This window comes from Fukomys damarensis, unplaced genomic scaffold (assembly GCF_012274545.1).
Source record: "Fukomys damarensis isolate Sample0158 unplaced genomic scaffold, DMR_v1.0_HiC HiC_scaffold_35, whole genome shotgun sequence".
NCBI lineage: Eukaryota > Metazoa > Chordata > Mammalia > Rodentia > Bathyergidae > Fukomys > Fukomys damarensis.
This window is the reverse complement of record NW_022900947.1, coordinates 9,753,445-9,774,323: the sequence shown is the minus strand read 5'-3', so window position 1 is coordinate 9,774,323 and position 20,879 is coordinate 9,753,445. Positions and strand designations below refer to the sequence as shown.

General features: G+C 42.4%; 1 protein-coding gene across 3 annotated transcripts in view; it reads right to left on the bottom strand.

Annotated features, from left to right (window-relative positions):
- Positions 1-20,879, bottom strand: part of C1qtnf7 (C1q and TNF related 7) — a 93,860-nt gene that overhangs the window by 6,975 nt on the left and 66,006 nt on the right. For 2 of the 3 annotated variants that reach the window (XM_010641858.3, XM_010641859.3), the window contains exon 2: positions 2,338-2,583. In XM_010641858.3, the coding sequence (XP_010640160.1) occupies positions 2,338-2,583 (246 nt within the window). Of the gene's footprint in view, positions 1-2,337; positions 2,584-18,434; positions 18,514-20,879 lie in introns of those variants that run through there. The other variant, XM_010641860.3, reaches the window with a different exon arrangement.

Below are 20,879 nucleotides of genomic sequence, written 5' to 3'. Positions count from 1 at the left end.
CCTGTTGTTTCTGAGTGAAGCATGCTTCTCTTCATCAAGCATTGAGTTGCTTTTCCCTTTCCTGTCTGTTATACACCCTCATGCATGCATATTGGGGAAGCTACTTTATTTTCAAATCACAACTTTCCATTGGTAACATTATTTCTATTGCTTGTTATTCTTATTGCTTATTATAGTGTTGGGGATTAAACAGTCAATTTAAAGTTCCTGGTGTGTCATAATTTCTTAATTGATGGTCATTATTATTATTATTTTTTTGGTACCGGGGATTGAACTCGGGTCCTTGCTCTTGCAAGGCAGGCCACCAAACCACTGAGCTAAATCCCTGGCCCTCGATGGTCATTATTTTGGCATATTGTAATTGTGTGTTTATAGAATGGCTAATCTCACACAAACATCTGCTTCTCAAGGCAAGAACAAAGTTTCATTCATCTTTGTGTTCCCAGTGTCTAAAACCATATTCTCAGCCAGGTGTAGTTTTATACAGATCCCCCTCATTCCCAAGGAGAGTTCCCAATGTCTGCAGGCCTCTGTGATTGTCCCCATTGCGAGGGGAGAGGTGCTACTGGCACATAGGGGACACTGATAAACCTACCATGCACAGCCACATGCAGTAAACAGTTATACAGCCCCGAATGTCACTAGTGTAGAGGTTGGAACTAGTGGTCTGGATTATTAATAGGTGCACAAAAATCTTGCTGCATGAATAACATATGGGTCTCTGGATGACAAATGGATTGATGTGTATGGGAGCATAGCTGGTCTTCTAGAAGCTGAAAATTGTAGCAATTCTGCTTATTTAATTTAATCTGAAATAAAACTAGAACTACTTCATGAATGAAGTGGATGAATCATTTTTGGTTTATTGTGTAGCCTTGGATAGATAGTCACAGTTAGCCATAGTCTATATTTGCAGATCAAACTGCAGTAGCAACCAACATTCACTGAGTGTTTGGTCATTGTTCTCTGAAGTATTTTGCAGGTGTTATGGCCCCTAAAATGACACAATTACTTTTGCTATTCTCAGTTTACAAATGAGGAAACAGAGACTCAAAAAGGCTATTTGTCCAAAGATACTAAGTTAAGTAAGTGAAGGAAGCAAGATTGGAATCTAAGCGTTTCTGATTCCAATGCTTATTTGTGTAGTCACCTTATTATTCCTTCCAGATACAGTAAATTAAAAAGTCAATAGTACGTAGCTACGAGCCTGGTGTTGTTATGCAACTTCAAGGATTTTCATGATCACAGCTCATTGGTATCTTGTAGACACAAGAGTTGCCCTATAGATGACTTTGAAAAATTACCACATTAAAAGTTCTTTACATTGACACATTACTTGAAGGTTCTTTAATATTGAATGATGCTCATAGATTTGGCTCTTATTGATTTGCTAAATCTTTTCTACATGGAAAATTCAGAAATGAAGCATGCTTAGATAATGTCAACATAGATTCTGATATTGCTTCACATAATCCCAGCAAAGTGATTGGACAGAGGCATATTTCTTACTGATTTTTTTTTCCTTTCTATCTTTTGTCCCAACTTTTATGCTTAGAAACTTGTTTTACAAAGAGTGATTCCAAATCCTTTCCTCTTTTTGAATTAACACAGCCTGTGTAGAATATCTATTTGGTTTACTCTGAAGGACTGTGGAGTCTGGCAAGCTTCCCAGGCCAACTAATGTATGGGGGGAAAAACAGTGAAAACTACTGAAGGACTAGAGGACAACTGTGTTATTGTAAAGAGCTAAGAGGAATCGATGGGTTAGCTGCTGTGGAACAGGTGAGAGGCAATGAGCTGCAAAAGCTGGTTGTATAATGCCAGTCATTTCATCTGTGAGAAAAATAAACTCTTGAAAACCTTTAGGTATCTTTGATCAGGACATCAGCACTGAGAGGGTGGCACTTGTGAGTCTGGCTCCTAATTTCCCCCTCTGCTTAGTTTGTCCACCTCCCCTCCTGCTCATCTGTCTGTCTTGTGGGTCAAGGCATTGACCGGGCCGGCACAGCCTGGGGCCTCCAGGCATCAGGTGCTGGAGCCCAGCCCTCAGCCCTGAGCAGCTCACGCGCATCTACACCCCTCTCCATGTTGTCACCTGTGGCTCGGTTTCCCCCTCGCACAGGGTGATGAGTCTGCCTGTGAGAGTGCTCAGGACAGCGAAGCGAGGGTGCAGGTGAGAGTGGAGCTCAATGTTTGAAGCGTACTAAGGGCTCAGGAAATTCTTATTAATGAAGGCGAAGCAGGGAAGGATTCCAAGAGCAACTCGCATTCGAAGAAGTACAGTAATAAAGAAGGGGAGAGAAGGAGGGGGCTCCACGGGGCTTCGTCATTCATTACCTGCAGTTCCCTTTTCACCTTTCTCTCCTTTCCTGCCGTCTCTACCATCTCTTCCCGGAAGGCCGATCCGACCATGGTGCCCAGGGGAACCGTTTGCTCCAGGAGGCCCTGGAGGTCCAGGTAAGCCGGGAATGCTGCAGATGTATCTCGGGGAGTAGCTCTCTCCTTTGACCTGACTACCCCGAGGTTGTCCACTTGCACATATGGCAAAGCTTGTAACGTAGAGCAACACAAACATCTTTGGCTCTGGAAGAGAAACACACAGACATAAACGCAGCCTCTCAAGGAGGGGATTTCACACGATTGCCTCGGTAAGAACGTGAGGACCGCATTTGCAACAACTCCTTCCAGTGTTCGCCCTTCCGTGCATGGAAAACCAGCTTTCCCTCATAGACCCTGGAAAGCTGTGCGCTGCTATGGACAGCGTTCTCGGTGCCTGACTCAGGGTGGTGTAGATGAAGGATTGATCGGAAAGATTTCAAAACAAATCACTGTGCTGCGTTTATTCTACAAAACTCAATGGCAGACATTGAAAAATGACCCTTTCGTTGGGCAAAAGTAATGAGTTAAAAGTAGAGTTGTAAATGAATAAGACAAAAACAGCACTCTGTTCTTACCATCCAGAGATAATTACCCTTTGCACTTTAATATAAACATCCCTCGGCACTTTGTCATTTTTCATTTTCTGCAGAGAAGTGATGTTGACTCATTTCCATAATTCAACGTTTTACTTCACTTAACAACGTATTAAGAACATCTTCCTAGGTTAAAAATTATTCATGACATTAAGAATCCTTGCTTCTGTCTTTACTACGTTTTATGCATATAACCCTCCAAGATAGACATTTGCTTTCAGTGTTCTCCAATATCAATGCCACGCTAGACATCATTCCATCTCATCTTTGCATGCATCTACGATTGTTTTCTTTGAATTTATGGGCTTTTTAAGGCAGAGAAAAGAAGAGGCATTTTCAGGAAAACCATGTTTTTCACTTGGTAATCATGTGTAATGCCAATTAGTGTTAATTGGAGTACTGTGCATGTCCTGAGGGGAGTCTCAAACTTTAATTTAAAATCTGCAGGATGTAATGCCATGGTGTCCCATTAAGCCATTAGCACAGGGGGTCAATTAAAGAGCTGTGTGAAATTAAGTCATGCAGCGTGCCTTGTGGTTGGAGCTTAGTTGGCCCCGGTCTCTTCGGCTCTAATGTGACAGGACTCGGGCTTCCCTCGTGAAGCCTGAAGGCTGCACGGCATCTACACTCCACTGAGGGTGGAGGAGGGTGGCGTCTGCTACACACTTCTGGTTTTTAGGATAAGCCATGTCTTGCATGGGGAAATATACACACGTGGCTTGGGGTTGTGTAATGAAGTCATTTTTGTTTTATAAAGAAATCTGCAGAGTGCTGGATCTAGACTATATTCTCCCAAAGGATATCATCATAAAACATGGGAGAAACAGTCAGATAGTTTCTTTCTTTCTTTTTTGATGGCTACCTCATAAAATTAACCAGGTTCAATGTACCATTTTTATGGTTCCCATGGGAAACTGCAACATTTTGAAATTTGACCTAGAAATTTGCCAGAGCACAGGAATAACAGTCTGAGAGAAGCACAGTAGGCTTAGGAGATTCTGAAATACGCCTCATTTGTGGAAATTTATTAGTGAGAAATCAAAGCCACTTATTTAAACAGAGGCTTCACATCCTCCACCAAATCTTAGTGTTACCAGCTCTCCACCAAATCCAAAACCAAACCAAAACAAAACCAGACATTGTAGCATCTTTGCCACTTTTTGCTGCTCCAATGCTCATCATCTGTGTTTTACTACTGTGATGAAATACTTTGAGGCTGGGTACTGATGCAGAAAAACAGCTCATTCAGCTCATGGTTTTGCATGGTGAAAGTTCGAACCACATAGTACTGGTTCTGCTCAGGGCCCCCGTGGCTCATTGCTGCGTGGCAGATGGCTTCATGGTGAAAATGTTGAGAGGAGAGGCGGGGGGGGGTAGAGAGAGTCAGAGAGAGAGATCACAGAGCAGTTAGAGAGGGAGCATGTCCTGTCTTGTGGCTTCCTGTCAGGCCCACCCCCTTAGTTTCTCACCACTGGGGGCCAAGTTCACATCACAGGAGCCATTTGGGAGCCCTTAAACTACGCCCAAGATGTGGGAAGCCCAAACCCCAAATTACTGATCCTGCTGCTCAGATGGGATTAAGGCACACTTTGACATGCGCCGTGAGCCTGATAAAGACACCAGCCCTTCCGAAGGAGTCTCAGATGAGAGAATATGGAGAGAACTTCTTACACACACTTCTTTCTGCCCCTAACATGTATCCATTAATTGCCAGTTTCTCTCTCTTGAGAAAGACTGAGGAGGGGAAGAGTCTCATCAGGAGGCTCTCAGCTGCATGTGGAATACAAGGTTTGAGGCTAAGGCCAGGAGGTGGTCCTGACAGGGACTAGAAATTATTTGGAGAGGAGGTTCTTGGACAGTGTCATCTCAGATACTGCAGCAGAGGTGGGAAAGCACAATGATGCCGAAGGAAGGGGACCAACGAGGAAGAAGAGCAGGGTGAGGACCTAGTTGGTAGAGAACAGAGGAAGTAGCAATTTAAAAGGCGGATTGGGTAGAAAGGATATTTAACATTGTCACTAACCAGGCAAGAATGGGCTCAAAAGGGGAATAAATTAAAGCAACTGACATGGAGTTATCACCGAATGAGTGGATTGCTGCTTCTCACTGACAAGTGCACTGAAACATTGTTTGTACAGAAGTCCAAATGCTTTAAGCCTGTGGATCCTTGTTGGCATGGAGCACTGTGAGGAGTATTTGATGTACAAGGAGGGCGTGATGGACTCAGTTCATTCAGGAAGACAGGGGCTGTGGGTCGGAATGGAGACTCACAGTGGCTTCTCTCTACAACGGTTCTCTCTTTCCCTTAAGGGCCTGAAACTTCCTGTCACCGGGTACCAAGGTGAGGTCCTCCCTACTCCCCTGACTTCATCTGTTTTCCAGATCCCTTTCCTACTTTCATCCTCTCTGGATTCCTTGGAGCTCCATCCTATGGTCCTCCTCGCTGTCTAAAACCCTTTTTTGTTGTGTCTTTCTAAACACCTGAGCATTTTTCATTAGTAGGTATTTGCAGCATACAATGATCACACACACTGTAGGGAGCTGATTCGTGCCACAGAACATCTCAATTTGTCCTCCCCTGTCTTCATGGTTTACTTCCTCACCTCCTTCTTAAAGTCTGTGCCCTAATACCATCATGTCACTGAGGGCAACTTTATCACCTTATTTAACATTGGAAAGTACTTTCTTTTACCCCCAATCCTCCTTTTCCTGCTCTATTTTTTCTATTCCCTACTGTGCTCATCATCTCAAATTCACTAGATTATTCCTGTCTTTATTTTCTGTTATCCATTTCTGGCTGGTAGTATACATAAGCCCCATGTGGGTAAGAGTTTTTGTCTTAATTACTGATGGGCCCAACTGCTTATATCAATGCTTAGTGTAAAAAAATCCCAAGCTGGGGGAAGAGAAGACTTTTGGGGAGAAGGTGTGAGTTTTGTGGAAAAAAAGTCAGAAATTATGAAATATGAGAATATTATGAGAAAGGGAGAAAAGAAGATTGAAAGAGAATTTCCTGGGGTCTGTGTGTCACTTTTGCCGTGTTTGAGATGTACAAATAAAGGGCTTGAATTATTTTCATTTCATACAGCCTGTGCTGTTTGAAAATATTTAAAATTTAATTTTTGTATAAATAATAATGTTCACTTCATAAAATTTTGAAAGAACAAAGAACATGCAATGAAAAGTACATAAATCTTGTTATTTTTCTGACTTCTAGATATCCAGTTGCCTCTTTGTGGATGATTACTGTTGATTCTCATGTGTCTGTTTCCCCATTTGGCACCTGTACACAATGCTCTGCACTTTACCTTTTCCCTTTGCTTGCTTATCACTGTAGAGAGTCACCCTTGGCATCCACAGAGGGCTGGTCACAAGACGCCTCTGCCATCCACATCGACGCCAAAATCCCAGGAGGCCCAAGCCCCTGATGGAAAACTGTGCAGTTTGTGCACATCTTCCTGAAGGCTTTCAATCATCTCTAGATTACTTATCATATCTAATGCAATGTAAATGCATGTACGTAGTAATTACATTGTTTATTCAGATAATAAGAAAAAAGTATGCACATGCTCAGTGCACAAGCTTTTGAATATTTTTGATCTATGATTGATTAAATCCTTAGCACTGGAAGCTGCGAGGTATGGAGTTGATCTTGGTAAATGTAGAGCTAGTTCATCCCTTTTATTGCAGTGGTTATAAAATACCGTTATATGCATGCATTATATTTTGCTAACCTCTTCTAATGAACATTTTTGTTCTTTTACTACTATAAACAGTGCTGCAGGGTGGGAACACTAAATACTTTTTCCCAGTTTGTCTTTTTATGTTTTTCCAGGTGTAATAAAAGTATTTTTGCAGTGGAAACAACTTTCAAATTCTAATTCATTGTGTTTAGAAGACTTTCCTCACTTTCAGATACTTAAAAGCATCCTTACGCTTCCTTTTGAATTCTCTTGTTTCAATCTGTCACTTTTAAAAATTTGATTTTTCTGGCTCCAAAAAGGGTACAACTTTGTATTTCCAGCTCCTTGCTTTGAATAATCAACACATCACCCACTGCCCACTGCCCTGCAGTGAACTCAGTTATTTGGAATGAACAGTTTGGGTCACAGCTTTAGAAGCTTTCTAATAATTGGTAACAGCTTTATAAAGATATAATTTGCATACCACAAATTAGCAAAGGTACACAATTCAGTGCACACCATAAACCACTTTAGAATCCTTCTAAAATCCCAAAAAGAAAACTTACACCCGTTAGCAGTCACTTCTCATACAATGTGCTTTACAGGCATGGAAGTGAGCTATGTAAATTTATGTAGATAGGCACAAACGTGTATTTCTTTCCACTTTTGTGCTACTTTGGAGTTGGAAATCAAAACTGTGGAAATAATGTGCATCTTGGCCAGGTCTTTCCTAGATATCAATTATAAATACTTTCTTATTTTCTGCAGAGAAAAACAAAGTAAAGAGCCATTAGCTTGTCACATATTTAAAAAAGTTATACACACAGGCATACACACATGTGTGCACTGTACTTTCATGTTAATCACGTTTAGGATCTTTAGGGTAGGGATGTAGTATTAGCGTTCTGTAGGTTTTCTTAGTTACAGTTATCCTTTGTTCTTGCTAAACTCCCTGTGAAAAACAGGAGGAGAGACGCTGATGAAATCAATGCAAACGCTGAGCTCCCAGGAAATGTGCTCATAAATTGAGCTCTTTTTGTAAATAACATGTTTTTTCTTGTAGAAATAAAAGATGTTGGCGGGAACGTAAAATGGTGAAACCTCTGGAAAACAGTATAGTGATTCCTCAAAAAAATGTAATATAAAATTGATCCAGCAATTCCACTCCCAGGTACGCATCCAAAAGGAGTAAAAACAGGGATCCAAACAGATATTTGTCCACAGCAGCATTATTCACAATATGCAACCCAAGTGTTTATCAATGAAAGAGTAGATTGAACAAAGCGTGGTCTATAAGTACAATGGAATATTATGCAGCCTTAAGGAGGAAGGAAATCTGATACATGTGACCGGAGAGATGAGCCTGGACGCCATTATGCTATGTGAAGTAAGAGTCACAAAAGGACAACGATCATGCAATTCCTTTCATAGGATCCTAGATTAGCCACACTCATAGAGACAAAAACACTACCGTTTCTCTATGGACTCATTCACACAGTCATCAAATGGCACAGCCAAGATTTGGACTCAGTTATGTTTGTCTCCAAACATTTGAGTTTTCCTCTCCATCATGTGAGGGAAACTGTAACACATTACTTCATGACAAAGGACTGGGCTTGATTATTAATTCAATTGGAAAAGGCACTTTGCCTGGAAATCATTAGGAAGAGGATAGGTGACCAGGGAGGGCTGAAACAAGACATGGAGATTTCACAATAGCAGGCTTGTCCTTCTCTGGCTGCAGTATGAGAGGCACCGAGCTTGGGACAGATAGGCACTTTGCCTGGAAATCATTAGGAAGAGGATAGGTGACCAGGGAGGGCTGAAACAAGACATCTCCTTGGCCTCTGCCACGGAGATTTCACAATAGCAGGCTCGTCCTTCTCTGGCTGCAGTATGAGAGGCACCGAGCTTGGGACGGGACGGAGACCTCGGCTTCCACCCCGGGTCCTTCTGTGTTGCAGGCCCTCGTTTCTTCGCCTCTGGAGTGCTAACTTTCCTATGCAGGCTGCCTTTTCTGTTCGAATGAGCTCCTTCCCCTGGAATTGCTCAGACACTCGCAAGTCCACACCGTTCCCGTGTGTTGTGGCTTCTTGCTTGCTAATTTCCCCAGCAAAATGTCAACTCTGTATCACAGAGGTATGGGGCAGAGACTGGTCTATGGCAGAGGCCTAGCAAAGGCTGAATGAAAAAAAATGCATATTCATCGGGATTTATTATTGCCAGCGGTTCACGATTCATAAAATTCTGGCTGTTTCAGGTTAAGTGCTATGACAGCGTTACAGCAAAAACCTGATGTTTGCAAAACATTTTATAGTCTACAGAGCAATGTTAAGTCTGTTTCATCCCCCAAAGGCCCTTCTGTCGCAGGCTGGACAGGAAACTCAGGTCCAGAGGCCTCTGTCTGCTGTCACAAAGCTAGGGTCAGACCAGAGATTGAGACCTGGGTCTTCAGTCTCCCGGATTCTTCCTACAGAACCACCTGTTTAATAAACTAAAAATCGACCGTAATGAAAACAGGCCAGTGCAGCTACACTCATCAAAACTCTAAAGAACAGAGTAAACATCATACCATGCTCTGGCTGGTGAGTTGTTGCTGGATTCTCAGTGCACAAGAGACTGCAGATCTTTTCATGAGAGCGCAGTGAAAAACTTGCTTTGGTACCAGGCAGAATAAGGAATCCAAAATTCTCAAAGATTTCCAAATAGTTATGCTAAAAATAATCTAGTTTAGTCCCAGAGAGCCAGAGGCCCTGGAAATCATTCATGCACCAAAGCTCAACTCAGGGACCAGTTAAAATTACGGTCTTGTTTGGGATGAACTTTAAGTGCCTGCTTTCCTTGACTGGTAAGTTTACAGGCTTCTTCATCTCTGTGTACTCTAGCCTCCATTTCAGATTTGTTTACTTAGTTTTTTCCCTTTTCCTTTGTTTTCCACTGAGTGGATGGTTTTGGAAAAAAAAATTACTCACTGCTGGGAAATTAGTTGTTAACTTAGAGCAAAGAGTCATTTCCTAGTTGAGAGTTTTCAAGGTAGAAACTTTTAGATTCTAGACATAGAACAGAGTTTCATGAATTAATAAGGAGCACTGCCCCTATTCTTGGTAAATAGGGCAGGAAAATGGCTCTTCATGCTTTGTGCTGTGCAAAGAGAGAGGGTTATGAACACTACGATGTTTTCTTTGTTCTTTGCTGAATGGATAAATGATTGAGCATTTTTAGAAGACGAATATGTCTTTGTTCCTGCAGAGAGCAGATCATAACAATTCAAAAGGCAGAGTGATTCTCCAAAGCCTAAGACTACTCATCTTTGGAGCAATCAGTTTCTTTGTTTCCTTCTGATATGTATTTCTTGTATTTCCATGGTAACAGCAATATATCATTCATGATGTCACTTAGGGAAATTAAGTGGCTGAACACAAAATCTTGTTTTTTCCCTCATTCTTCTGAAGCAATAAGAACTTTGAAAGAAATGTTTCCAGAGTCAGGGAAGTGAATACTGACCACAAAATTGAGCAAGAATATTAGTGTACTCCCCACTTGAAGCTTTTATTCTGCCTTCAGTACCCACTCTTCATTTGGGAGGAAATGGCCTTTCGAATTTTTGGTTGTCAAATTCTGACATCATAGCATTGTAAAAGAATGTCGAGCACACAGCTAATCCAATATTTTTTTTTTCTAAATGAGAATGTATTCTTAATCACACAGAATTCCTGGATTTGTTTTCTCATCCTCAGAATAAAATGGTTGCCCTTAATTATTTCTAATGTTCTTTACAGCTCTTAATCTTCTCTACCACAGCGTTGATACTGTCTGCTACTGACTAGTGTAGTTTCAAGTAGTCCAGCCTTTTCATATGCTCATCTATTTACAAGACACCACTTCTTAAGTGTGCTTTCCCCATTCATTCATCGAATGAATTCTTTGCCAGGGAACTCGGCTGAGCTTGTGCACGAATAAACATTTGGATAGGTAGACGTGCTCCTCTCTTTCTGACTTCCTTTGGCCAAGTCAATAACATTATTGGATATTCGTAGTTGCTTTTTGAGGCATTTCCCCTTGGTGTTGTTTACCACCTTAAAACTTTTTATATTTTTGATGAATGTGTACTGATTGCACATATGAGTGGGGTTCACTGTGATCGTTCCATTCTTGCATATGACCTGCCCTGATAAAGCCCAATCTTCCTTTGCACACTCCCCTGCTCTCACCCATCCCAATCCCTCTCCCACACCTTTGATGATGAGGTTTCTTGTGTCATGAAAGTATCATGGAACTTTTTTTCTGTTATGCAACATTCAATTTTCCCCTTTTCAGAAATTCTTTTTCATTTCAGACACTTTCACATAGGCTGTGCCTTTCTGGATTTATTTTTCCTTCCAGGGAGATGAGCTGTGGGAATAGTGTCTTAGATCATCCAGATCTCAGATGTGGATACAACTTGTTGGCATCTATTTCATTTAGTTGTTGGGTTTTTTTTTTTGTTTTTTTTTTTTTTTTTTTTTTTTTTTTTTTTTTTTTTTTTTTTTTTTTTTTTTTTTTTTTTTTTTTACTCATTTTAGAAGCAGCAGTGAAAAGCAATGGATAACAAAACAAGCTGAATGGACATTGGCTTTGAGTAAAAAGCTGATTCCATTTTTATCTGCAACTCACCCTACAGCCAAGGTCTTGTTCTGCTTTTACTAGGCACATTCTTTTTTTTTTGGTACTGCGGATCAAACTTGGCTCCTTGTGCTTGCAAGACAGGTGGGGAACCAATGAGCTAAATCCCCTAACTTTTTTGGGGGGGTACCTGGGATTGAACTCAGGACTTTGTGCTTTCAAGTCAGGCAGTCTCCCTAAGGTATCACTAACTTTACAAGACCAGATTTCTGCATCCAAACAACTTGCAATCGGGCAGACACGCAGCTGTCTCTTCCTCCTCCCCCACTGCAGAGAGGTCTCTTAGGAACCCACTCTCCTCATTCTAGCCTTACAGTGCTGCTTATGCCATTTCCCAAGACTGCAAGTCCTTGCCAACCACGTCCTCCCCACTCCTCCTTTTCCATCTCTTTATCTTCCTTATGCATCATTTTCTCCGAAGAGTCTCCCTGAGTCTCTCCACCAGGCACAAGGTTTCCCTTGAACCTTCCTTCCTAACATGTTTTGTGGACTTCTCTTAGGCACTAGAGCCCACTGGTTCTTAACTACATATGCTCAATTAGCACATACTGGGTCAAGATTAGCCAATTCTGTATGATAAAAGCTCTGTGAGTGATTTTGATGGGCAGGCAGACTTTGGGAATTTCTGCCTTATCTCCACTTGCTCTCACGATGTCCTGTCTTGTTGATCTTTCCAAACTCAGTCTTCTGGTCTTTCCTGTCTCTTATCCTATTGTTTTACCATTACTCAATCAAATATTTATCGAGCAGTTACAATATCCTGGGTGCTACATGCTCAGTCTTAGAGCAGACATAGAGAGGGCAGAAATCTAGTGGAGAAAACAGATACCCATCAAATAATCATAGAGCTATTCTTGATAGGCTATTAATTGGGAATTCTCTTCATCTTGGTATTTGAGGAAACAAAGCAGAGAGAAATGGGCAATCAAAACCCATACATCCACTTGACTTGTTAAAGATCAGCTGGCTTTGGCACTGACAAACATCCGTTTCACAGAAGAAAAGACTAGAAATGCATCAAGACTAGTGACTGAAGAGAGTTCTAAAGGTAGACAGCTGTTAGCGGATGAGGGAGGGCGGAAACGTTCCTCTGCTAACTTTCTGTAGAGGTGGGGAAGGAAGGAGCATTCCTTCTGCCACTCACGTGACAAAGAGTCCCCAGAGAAGTTACTGAGAAGATCAGAGCTGCCTGCAAGAGACAACTGTAGTGTCTTGTCTTCCATTGGGACAACTGAGCAGTGAGACAGCCTTGTGGTCGTGGTAGGTGGAAGAGATGAGATAAAGAAATCCTTGGGAGCTTGACCCTTGCCTCAGGCATCTTCTGAGGAATTCTGAAGGGAGGAGGCTCACAGGAGGCAAGAAAGCAAGATAGGGTGGCTGCTGGAGAGGCAGATTGTCTTGGAAAAGGCAGCAGTCGGTCCTGAGCCATATAGATGGGACCTCTTGAGCCCAGAAGGAGTTTTTCCAAGGTGAGGAAGCCACTGGCATGGCGCCGAGTGCAGAAGCTGAAGTGATGAGGGGCAGCACTAGCGAGGACCTAGGAGCGTGTCACCGCACCTGGAAGTTGTAGTGTGGGGCTCACACAGGAAGCCTTTCGCAACCCTGGGAATCTGTTCACCAAGAGAGACAGCACACGGCCACGAGTGCGCTAGGCATGGGCAGCCAGCAGAGGACAAGGCAAGTCGCACTAATTAAGGAGCATGACCACCTTTTCTAACCCTTCTGCCCACTGACCTGACCCTGGAGGTGCTGAGAGTGGAAGAAAGGGGAATGTGGAGATGGGGGAAGAGTGAAAGGACACAGAATGCCTGGAACGAAGGACAGGGAGGACAGGCTTTTTGTTGGCTGTGACATAGAAGCTGACTTAGATCAGTCACAATGGGCAGTAAAGTAGCGCATGTAACTGAAAGTCACTAGACAACTGAGGAATTTGTCTCAGGTGTTCTGAAAGGGCAGGAAAGAAAGAGCTGACAGAATTTGGCTAGAACAATGGGTAGATACAAATGTAGTTGCTTCCTAAGTACAGCACGTGAAGGCTAGATAAGATCATTGATGTACTCGCTGAACACTGGAGAGTGCTCTGAATAAAAAAGATAGGGCGGTGTGTAGCATTTCTCAGGAGAGCCTAGTTAAGTCTACAGGTCAGATAGTAGTTGCCTATGAAAATAGTGTTTGGCACAAAATATGAAATAAGGGTAGGCACTGAGGTAGGAAAACAATTTTGGGTTGGGAGAATACCACGTCCCAGACCCTGGGGTAGAAGAGGACGGTGTGGAACGGAGGTCACTGAGAAGGAGCCAAGAAGAACGCGGTGTAGGAGGAGGGCGGACCTGAGCCACGCGGGGCTCTGATGGTCTTTATCCTGGGGTGGGTAGGAGGCCTGGAAGGGCTGTGAGTGCGTTTCGTGGGTCAGGCTATTGACCCCCTCTCAGCTCTGATGACAATGAGGGTGATGCTGGTGGAGGTGGGGCTTGCTGCCATGCACTCCCACGCCCCCTTCAGCGGTCACCCAAGGGCAATATTGTCTCACGGTCATCCCCATCCTCTCGTCCTCCTTTTCTCTCCACCCTTGCATCTAGCAGATTTTCAAGCAAATTCCATACAGCACATTATTTAGTCCATGACTATTTCTATAAAACCTAGGAAATTTTATCACCTGAGGTAATAAGAGAGTTGTTGACACCATGTAGCTTTATCGATTCTTAAGTCCCTTTAACCAAAAAATAAGCATGCTTTAGCTAGGTCAAAAATAGCCTAAAAACACTTCACTTAACAAACTACTTTGTGATGCACTAAACATACAGAAATGTGCCTTTATGTGGCTGTCAGGATTTTTTGGTGACATCTTCTGAGTGTAGAGAGAACTCTCTGATGACTTGCTCTGGAAATTTCAGGAAGACTTGGGTTTGCTACAGGCCTGGCTGTGGGTCATGGGTTTTGAAGGAACGTGACACAGAGCTTGTCTTTAGTCCCCATTATGTTGGGAATGGTGGAGTGGCTGCCAACAGGTCCACATTTTGCTTTTACTAATGCAATCTGTCCCATCGTCTTAAGATCATTTAGGAAACACTAGGGAACTGGCTCTGTTTTTCACATGTTTGTTCATCGCAGAATCTGGGCATGCAAAGGGGCAGATAAGGTGATTTGAATCACCTCTAAGGGTTTAAGAGTCAATGGCAAGAGAAGTGAGCCTGTCACCCTGAAGTGTGTCCCCCACGTGGCCAGGCAGCGCCGCTCCCATTCTCATTGCTGCACTGACACCGCATCCCAACCTCTCAACCGTGATGCCTTCAACTGGCTCACTTTGCAGAGAGCTATTTGGCATCGACAGGTGCTATAGCTTTGAATTATGGGCATAGAACAATAGTCACATTTATCAAGCATTACCGTGGGAAGAAACTTGCGATGGTTAAGTCTATGTGTGAACTTTACTGGACCACGGTGTAACCAGAGGTCCGATAACACGTTATTTCTGGGTGTTTTGGTTTAAATCTAAAATGTCTCCCCAAAGACTTATGTGTTTGGAAGTTGGCTGGATTGTGGAGGGGCTTCCCTCACTGGTGGACTATCTGTTGATGAATTTAATAGCAGAGCGTGCTGTTGAAAGGTGAGGCCTAGCTGGAGGGGGCTCGGCGAGGCTGTGATTTGGAAGGGTGTATCAGGTCCCTGGTTCCTTCTCTCTCTCTCTCTCTCTCTCCTCTCTCTCTCTCTCTCTCTGCTTCCTGATTGTGGTGGCTCTAACAACTTCCCCCAGTCCTACTCTTCCGCCCTGCTCTGTCTGCCTTGGGGCCAGATGGCCATGGATTGAAACCATAAACCAAGATAAACCTCCCTCCTTTAAGTTTTGGGTGTTGGGTATTATGTCCCAGTGATGAGGAGGTGGCTAAGACACCGGGTGTATCTGTGAGAATGTTTTTAGATGAGATTAGCGTTTAAGACTAGGTAGGCTGAGTAAAGCAGAGGGTGTCCGTGTCCCCAGTGTGGGTGGGTATCATCCACTCCACTGAGAGACTGGATAGAACCAGAAGGTAAGGAGTGATTGAATTTGTTCTCTGACTGATTGGGCTGACACATGGATCTTCTACCCTTGGAGCTTTTGTGTCTTGAGAACCTTCAGCTGGGTCAGTTTTTACCATCAACTCTACAGCTCTAGACTTTTGAGCTCTATCACTGGTTTTCCTCAGTCTTGGAAATGAGAGATCACGGAACTTCTGACCGTCTGTAACTATATAAACTGATAAAGTGACAAATATGTCTGTCTGTCTGTCTGTCTGTCTGCCTATCTTCCCTCCATCTTCCCCATGTGGCCAGGAGGTAGGGGCTCTGTCTTCCCTATACGTGAGGTGAATGAGCCAAGGGTAGACTGGCATTGCTGCTAAGGAGCAGAGCTGAATTTCAAGGTCTCCTTTTCACAAATGGCTACTTTGTTCATACTGGTAAAATTCAAGAACTATCTATTTTATTTATTTATTTATTTTTGAGACAGGGTCTTGCTATGCATTCCAGACTGGCTTTGCACTCCCTGTGTAGCCCGGGATGTCTTTGAACTTGCAGTGGTCCCCTTGCCTTAGCTTCCTGAGTGCTGGGATTATAGGTCGTATCACCACAGGAAATACATACTATTTTTTCTTAGGAATACGCATCAGCCAGCTTTCTCATCGCTGGGACAAAATATCTGACACATGTATCTTAAAGGAGGAGAGGTTCAGTTTGGCTCAGTTTCAGAGGGTTCAGTCTATAGTCATTGGCTAGATGGGTGGAGGAAAGTTCCTTATGTCATGGCAACCAGGAGGCGGAGGGAGGGGAACAACAACACATCCTTCCAGGTTGTGCCCTGTGACCCACTTTGCGGATGAGGCCCCACCTCCTAGCTGCACAGTTGTCTAAGAAGGCAGCAATGGAGTAATCCACCGATGAGTACAGTCCCTGCATGAGCCAGTTACCTTCCAAAAGGTGTCCTACCTCTGCACAAAAGACTTTCGGGGGACATTTTAGAGTTTAACTATAGAATCTGTCTTCATGACCTCCAAGAGCAATAAGAAACTTCAATTAAAACATATTTGTGAGTTTAGCGTTGAATGAACAGGAAATGATGTTAGAAGATAATGCGTTTTTCCCAACATCGGTCAGGAGGACAGATTTTCTTACGTTCAGTCATGTCCTTCTCTGTCATTTTATTTATCCTCCCCCAGAGAAGGTAGGATGAATTATTTTATAGGCAAATTTGGAAAGGATTGATAGGCATATTCTGCCAGAGAGGAAAATCTGTTCAATTCTAAGGAATCTGGATTAAAAAACGCTTTTGTCATTATATATAAAAATATCTTTTTTGAAAAAGTAAGTTTGTTGAGGTATCATTTACAGTAAGATTCATTCTTTTCACATGTATACTTTGTACAACCGCCCCCACAAGAAAGATGATGGGCCCTTCCTTCATCCCCAGAACGTTTCCTCCTGCCCCTTTGTAGTGAATCTGCTCCACCCCAGCCACTAATAACCATCTTATTTCTGACCTATAATTTTTTGCCTTTTTAAAGAATGTAATATAAATGGAGTCATCCAGGATGTGGGCTTCTTAAACTGTCTGCTTTGACTTCCCACACTGCTTTTGAGCGTGCTTCTTTTTTTGCTGGGTGGTATCATCCCTGGTTGCAGTGGTTTATCCATTTATCCCTGTCCCAGCTGATGGGCCTCAGGCTAATTTCTTATTTTTGGTTATTTTGAAGGCTGTAATAATGCATGGCCACATGCTTCCACTTCTCTTGGGTAAATATCTAGGAGTGGAAATTTTGAGTAGTATGTTAACTGTACACTTAACTTTATAGGAAGCTACTAAACTGTTTCCAAGGAGACCATGTCTGTCATTCTGCATTTTCAGCAGCAGTGTATGAACATTCTAGTTACTCCACATCCTTGCCATCACTTCATTAGTTTTGCTTTTATGTTTTATCCATTCTAGTTTGTGTTGGATTCCATGACACTGTGATTTTTACCTGTATTTTCCTAGCGATGTTAAAATTCTCTTTTTGTGATTATTTGCTATCTACGGATCCTCTTTCAGCTCACATTGCTTGCATGTATTGTATTGTTCATTTACTCATTATAAGAATTCTTCCTGTATAGTAGATACATATCAGATATGTACTTTGTAGATCTTTTCCCCTGTCTATGCTATGACTTCTTATTTTTCAGCAATGTCTTTTGAAGAAGCTTATTTAATTTTGATTGTGTATAACTCATCAAATTTTTTCTTTTATAGTTTTTGTTTTTGTGTCCTATCTAGGAAATCTTTGTGAATCCCAGGTCACAAATTTCCTCTGAGATACTTACTTTGAGGTTTTGCACTGAGATCTACAATTCATTTAAAGTCCGTGTTTGTACATGGGTTTGAGGGTTTGCTTTTCTTTTTTCATATTGACAGGCTGAAGGTACACAAGTGGACAATAGTCAGACATATAAAAACAGAGCTCTCACCACACTCAGCCCAGAACCAACCCCTTATTCACAATACCTAGCCTATGCAGCCAGCCTCCTTTAAGTCATCCTTGTAAAAAGTCAGACTGCTCCCTCTCGTAAAATCTACGAAGCCAAACAGTAATGTCTGTAACAATTGGCCCCAAGTGGCCAAGACCTGATTACTAATCGACAGCTTTCTTAATTTTGTCCAATGAGACAAAAATTGTAAGTCCAACCAGAGAGATCACATAGAATGCCAACCTTCTAGGTCCCTGCCCCCTGCTCTCCCAATCCAGACACAGCTGAAGCCTCTCTTTTGATCTGTGACACTTTTTTCACCTTTTGTGAGTTTCTGACAAAACACAAATGACAATGGCTGACTCCCTGACATGTCAAGGTTTGATCAAAGAGCCCTCCCTTGCTCTCATCTGGTTGGTCTTTGCTTATCTCCATGTTGTGGATGTCAATATATCCTTTGTTTCATTTTTCAATTTGTGTAAATCTCTGTCAAGGAAGGTGAATACTATTTTTATGGCTCCTTAATACATGGGAGAAATCCAGGATCTACTCTTAAATGATGTACATCCTGGAAGGGGAAGCCAGACTTCTGCACATGAGCTACATCTGTACACAGGTCACCCAGGTGGAAAGGGCAACTTACAACGAATGCCTTTGAGCAATAGATCCTCTCTCATTCAGCTTTCTGTCACTCATATACAGCCAAGGACTGGAATTCAGACGTGCTCGACATATGCTGGTTGACAGTGATTTCTTCTAGTTAGTGCTAAGATAAAAGCAGGACATTAGTCTTTGATACTGCGCTCTGGAGATAACTTCTAGTGAGTATGTATCAAGAACCAAGTAAATACCTCTCTTGCCACTTTCCTACAGCAACTACTTGAGTTTCAACCCTACTGTCTCCCGCCCACCTTACAGCATGCTTTTCACTGTTCTGTCTCCCCTTGATGATTTTTTGTCTTCAAGACCAATCTCCAGTCTGTTTTGAAGGTGAACCCAAGTAGCAGGCATTTCATAAATGAATATTTGATAAACAAATTAATAATATCTCTTCTCCATTTGGAACCATGCCAATAGTTAAGTACACCCTGTTTTTATTTGACCCAAAGAAAAAATAATCTATGATGATAAAGAGTACACAAGGCACAAACATGTTGAGAAATGTTGAGAATCTACTATTTGCTGGGTATTTACCCATATATAATCTATCTTTTGAGTTTCAACTTCATTCATAAGTAATACTCATGTTAAAGTGTTGACTGAAACTAGATGTGTGATTTGAAAACATTTGAGTAAACTTCAACCGGATTTTAAAAAATAAAATCATTTACAACAGCAGTGGTAATCATAATAATAATGAAGGGATAGCTAAGGAGCAAAGATTTGGTCATCACAAGATTATAATATGGATCCTAGGATGTTCTCTAAAATATCTGCTGAATGAACCTTGCTATACCCGTTGCATATCTACATAAACTACAGCTTCAGGAGAGTAAGGAACATGTCCCAAGGCACACCATGAGTAACTGTTGGAACAAAGATGTGAAGTTCTTGGTTTCAAGTGGAACATTCTAAAATCCCAAGTTTCCACACTAATTACTTCTTCTAAAATGTCCAGCTAGATTGTGGGTGGGACATGAAGAGCCAAGAAATCCTTCTGGGATTTTCATTCTGGCCAATGCTCAGTGGGCTGATGTGAGGAGAGGCAAAGAGAAAGGAGGCGGTCTCTGAGACAGGAGGTCAGCTTTGGCCTCATAATGGCACCTTTGGGTCTTCTTCCTCTTGAAGGTAAAGGGAGAAGCTGAAAGGGAAGAGGAAACTGAGATCTCATCTCCTTTCTGGGAGGGGAAGTAGGCAGCCAGCTAATAACTGCCTTCAGCTTGTTAAGAATGAAAAGGAACTGGCTGAAGGGCGTTTCATTATGCAGAACTTGGCCAGGGGGCCAGTACAAGGGAAAACTGACAGGAGGTGCGAATGGAAATCAGGAGTACTTGTCAGCTCATGGGTGGCATTGGTTGGAGTGAGGAGACTCACCTTAAGCTTTGATTCCCTGTACATATTTGCAAGCAAAAAACCAATTCTCACTTCTAGCTGGCTATTGGCTGCTCCTTCTCTATGGGTAGATGTGGCCTTTGCAATGCCCACATCTGGCTTCTCAGGAGGCCTTGGGAGGCAGGGTGCAGGCTTATTAGAAGGGTCATAGCTGCAGCCAAGAAATCTGCAAGGGTCAAATAGTCAACTCTAACTATGGAGATCCTTAATACAAAGTTAATAAAACCCATGTATGGAGCACTTTTTATATGCCGGCCATAGTGAATCCCATGAAGTATGCGAGCTTCATGAAGGACACACGTGGAAACTGAGGCTTCCAAATGAGAGGGTTTGTGTGCTCAAAGTCATGTGGCTACGGAGGGATAGATCAGGCATTCAAATCCAGATTTTCCTGACCCCCCTCCAGCTGAACCCCAAGTTTAAAGTAAGGGTGACGATAGTGCATATTTCCTCGGATTATTAAAGATTGAAATAATTCATGGCAAATGGGCCACGTTTCCCAGCACACAGGAAACAACAAGCCAACAGTCTCAGGTGGGTCAACAGCTTTGTCACAGTTGCTCTGCAGTTTGGTTGCTGTTTTCTGCTCAGTGCTACCGTCTGTCTTGTGTTCTTTGTGCTTCTCATCTTTGCGTCTGCAAACCACCCAAAGGCCCATCCTCGACGGCTAGGAGCTGAGGCCTAACAGCAGCATGGGCATTCAATGAACTCAGCCTTGCTGCCTGAGGATTTTATGACATTATGAATGTGTGACACTGGTGACAATATGTGACACTAAGTTTCTGATCAAAAGACACACAGGCTCCCTTTTACCTCTATGTGCATTTCCTGTGCTCTCCAGGACCAGTAAAATTGTTGTGAGGATCTACTCACATTTAATTTTCAATGTATGCTCTTAAAGAAAATTTGTAAAAAAGCAAAAGGTAGAAAAATTTGAGTAGAATTATTCATGTTCCATCTCCCAGATAACCACTGTTATCATTTTAGTTTATTTCTGTTATTTCCCCCTCTGTATGTGTGTGTAGGTGTGTGTGTA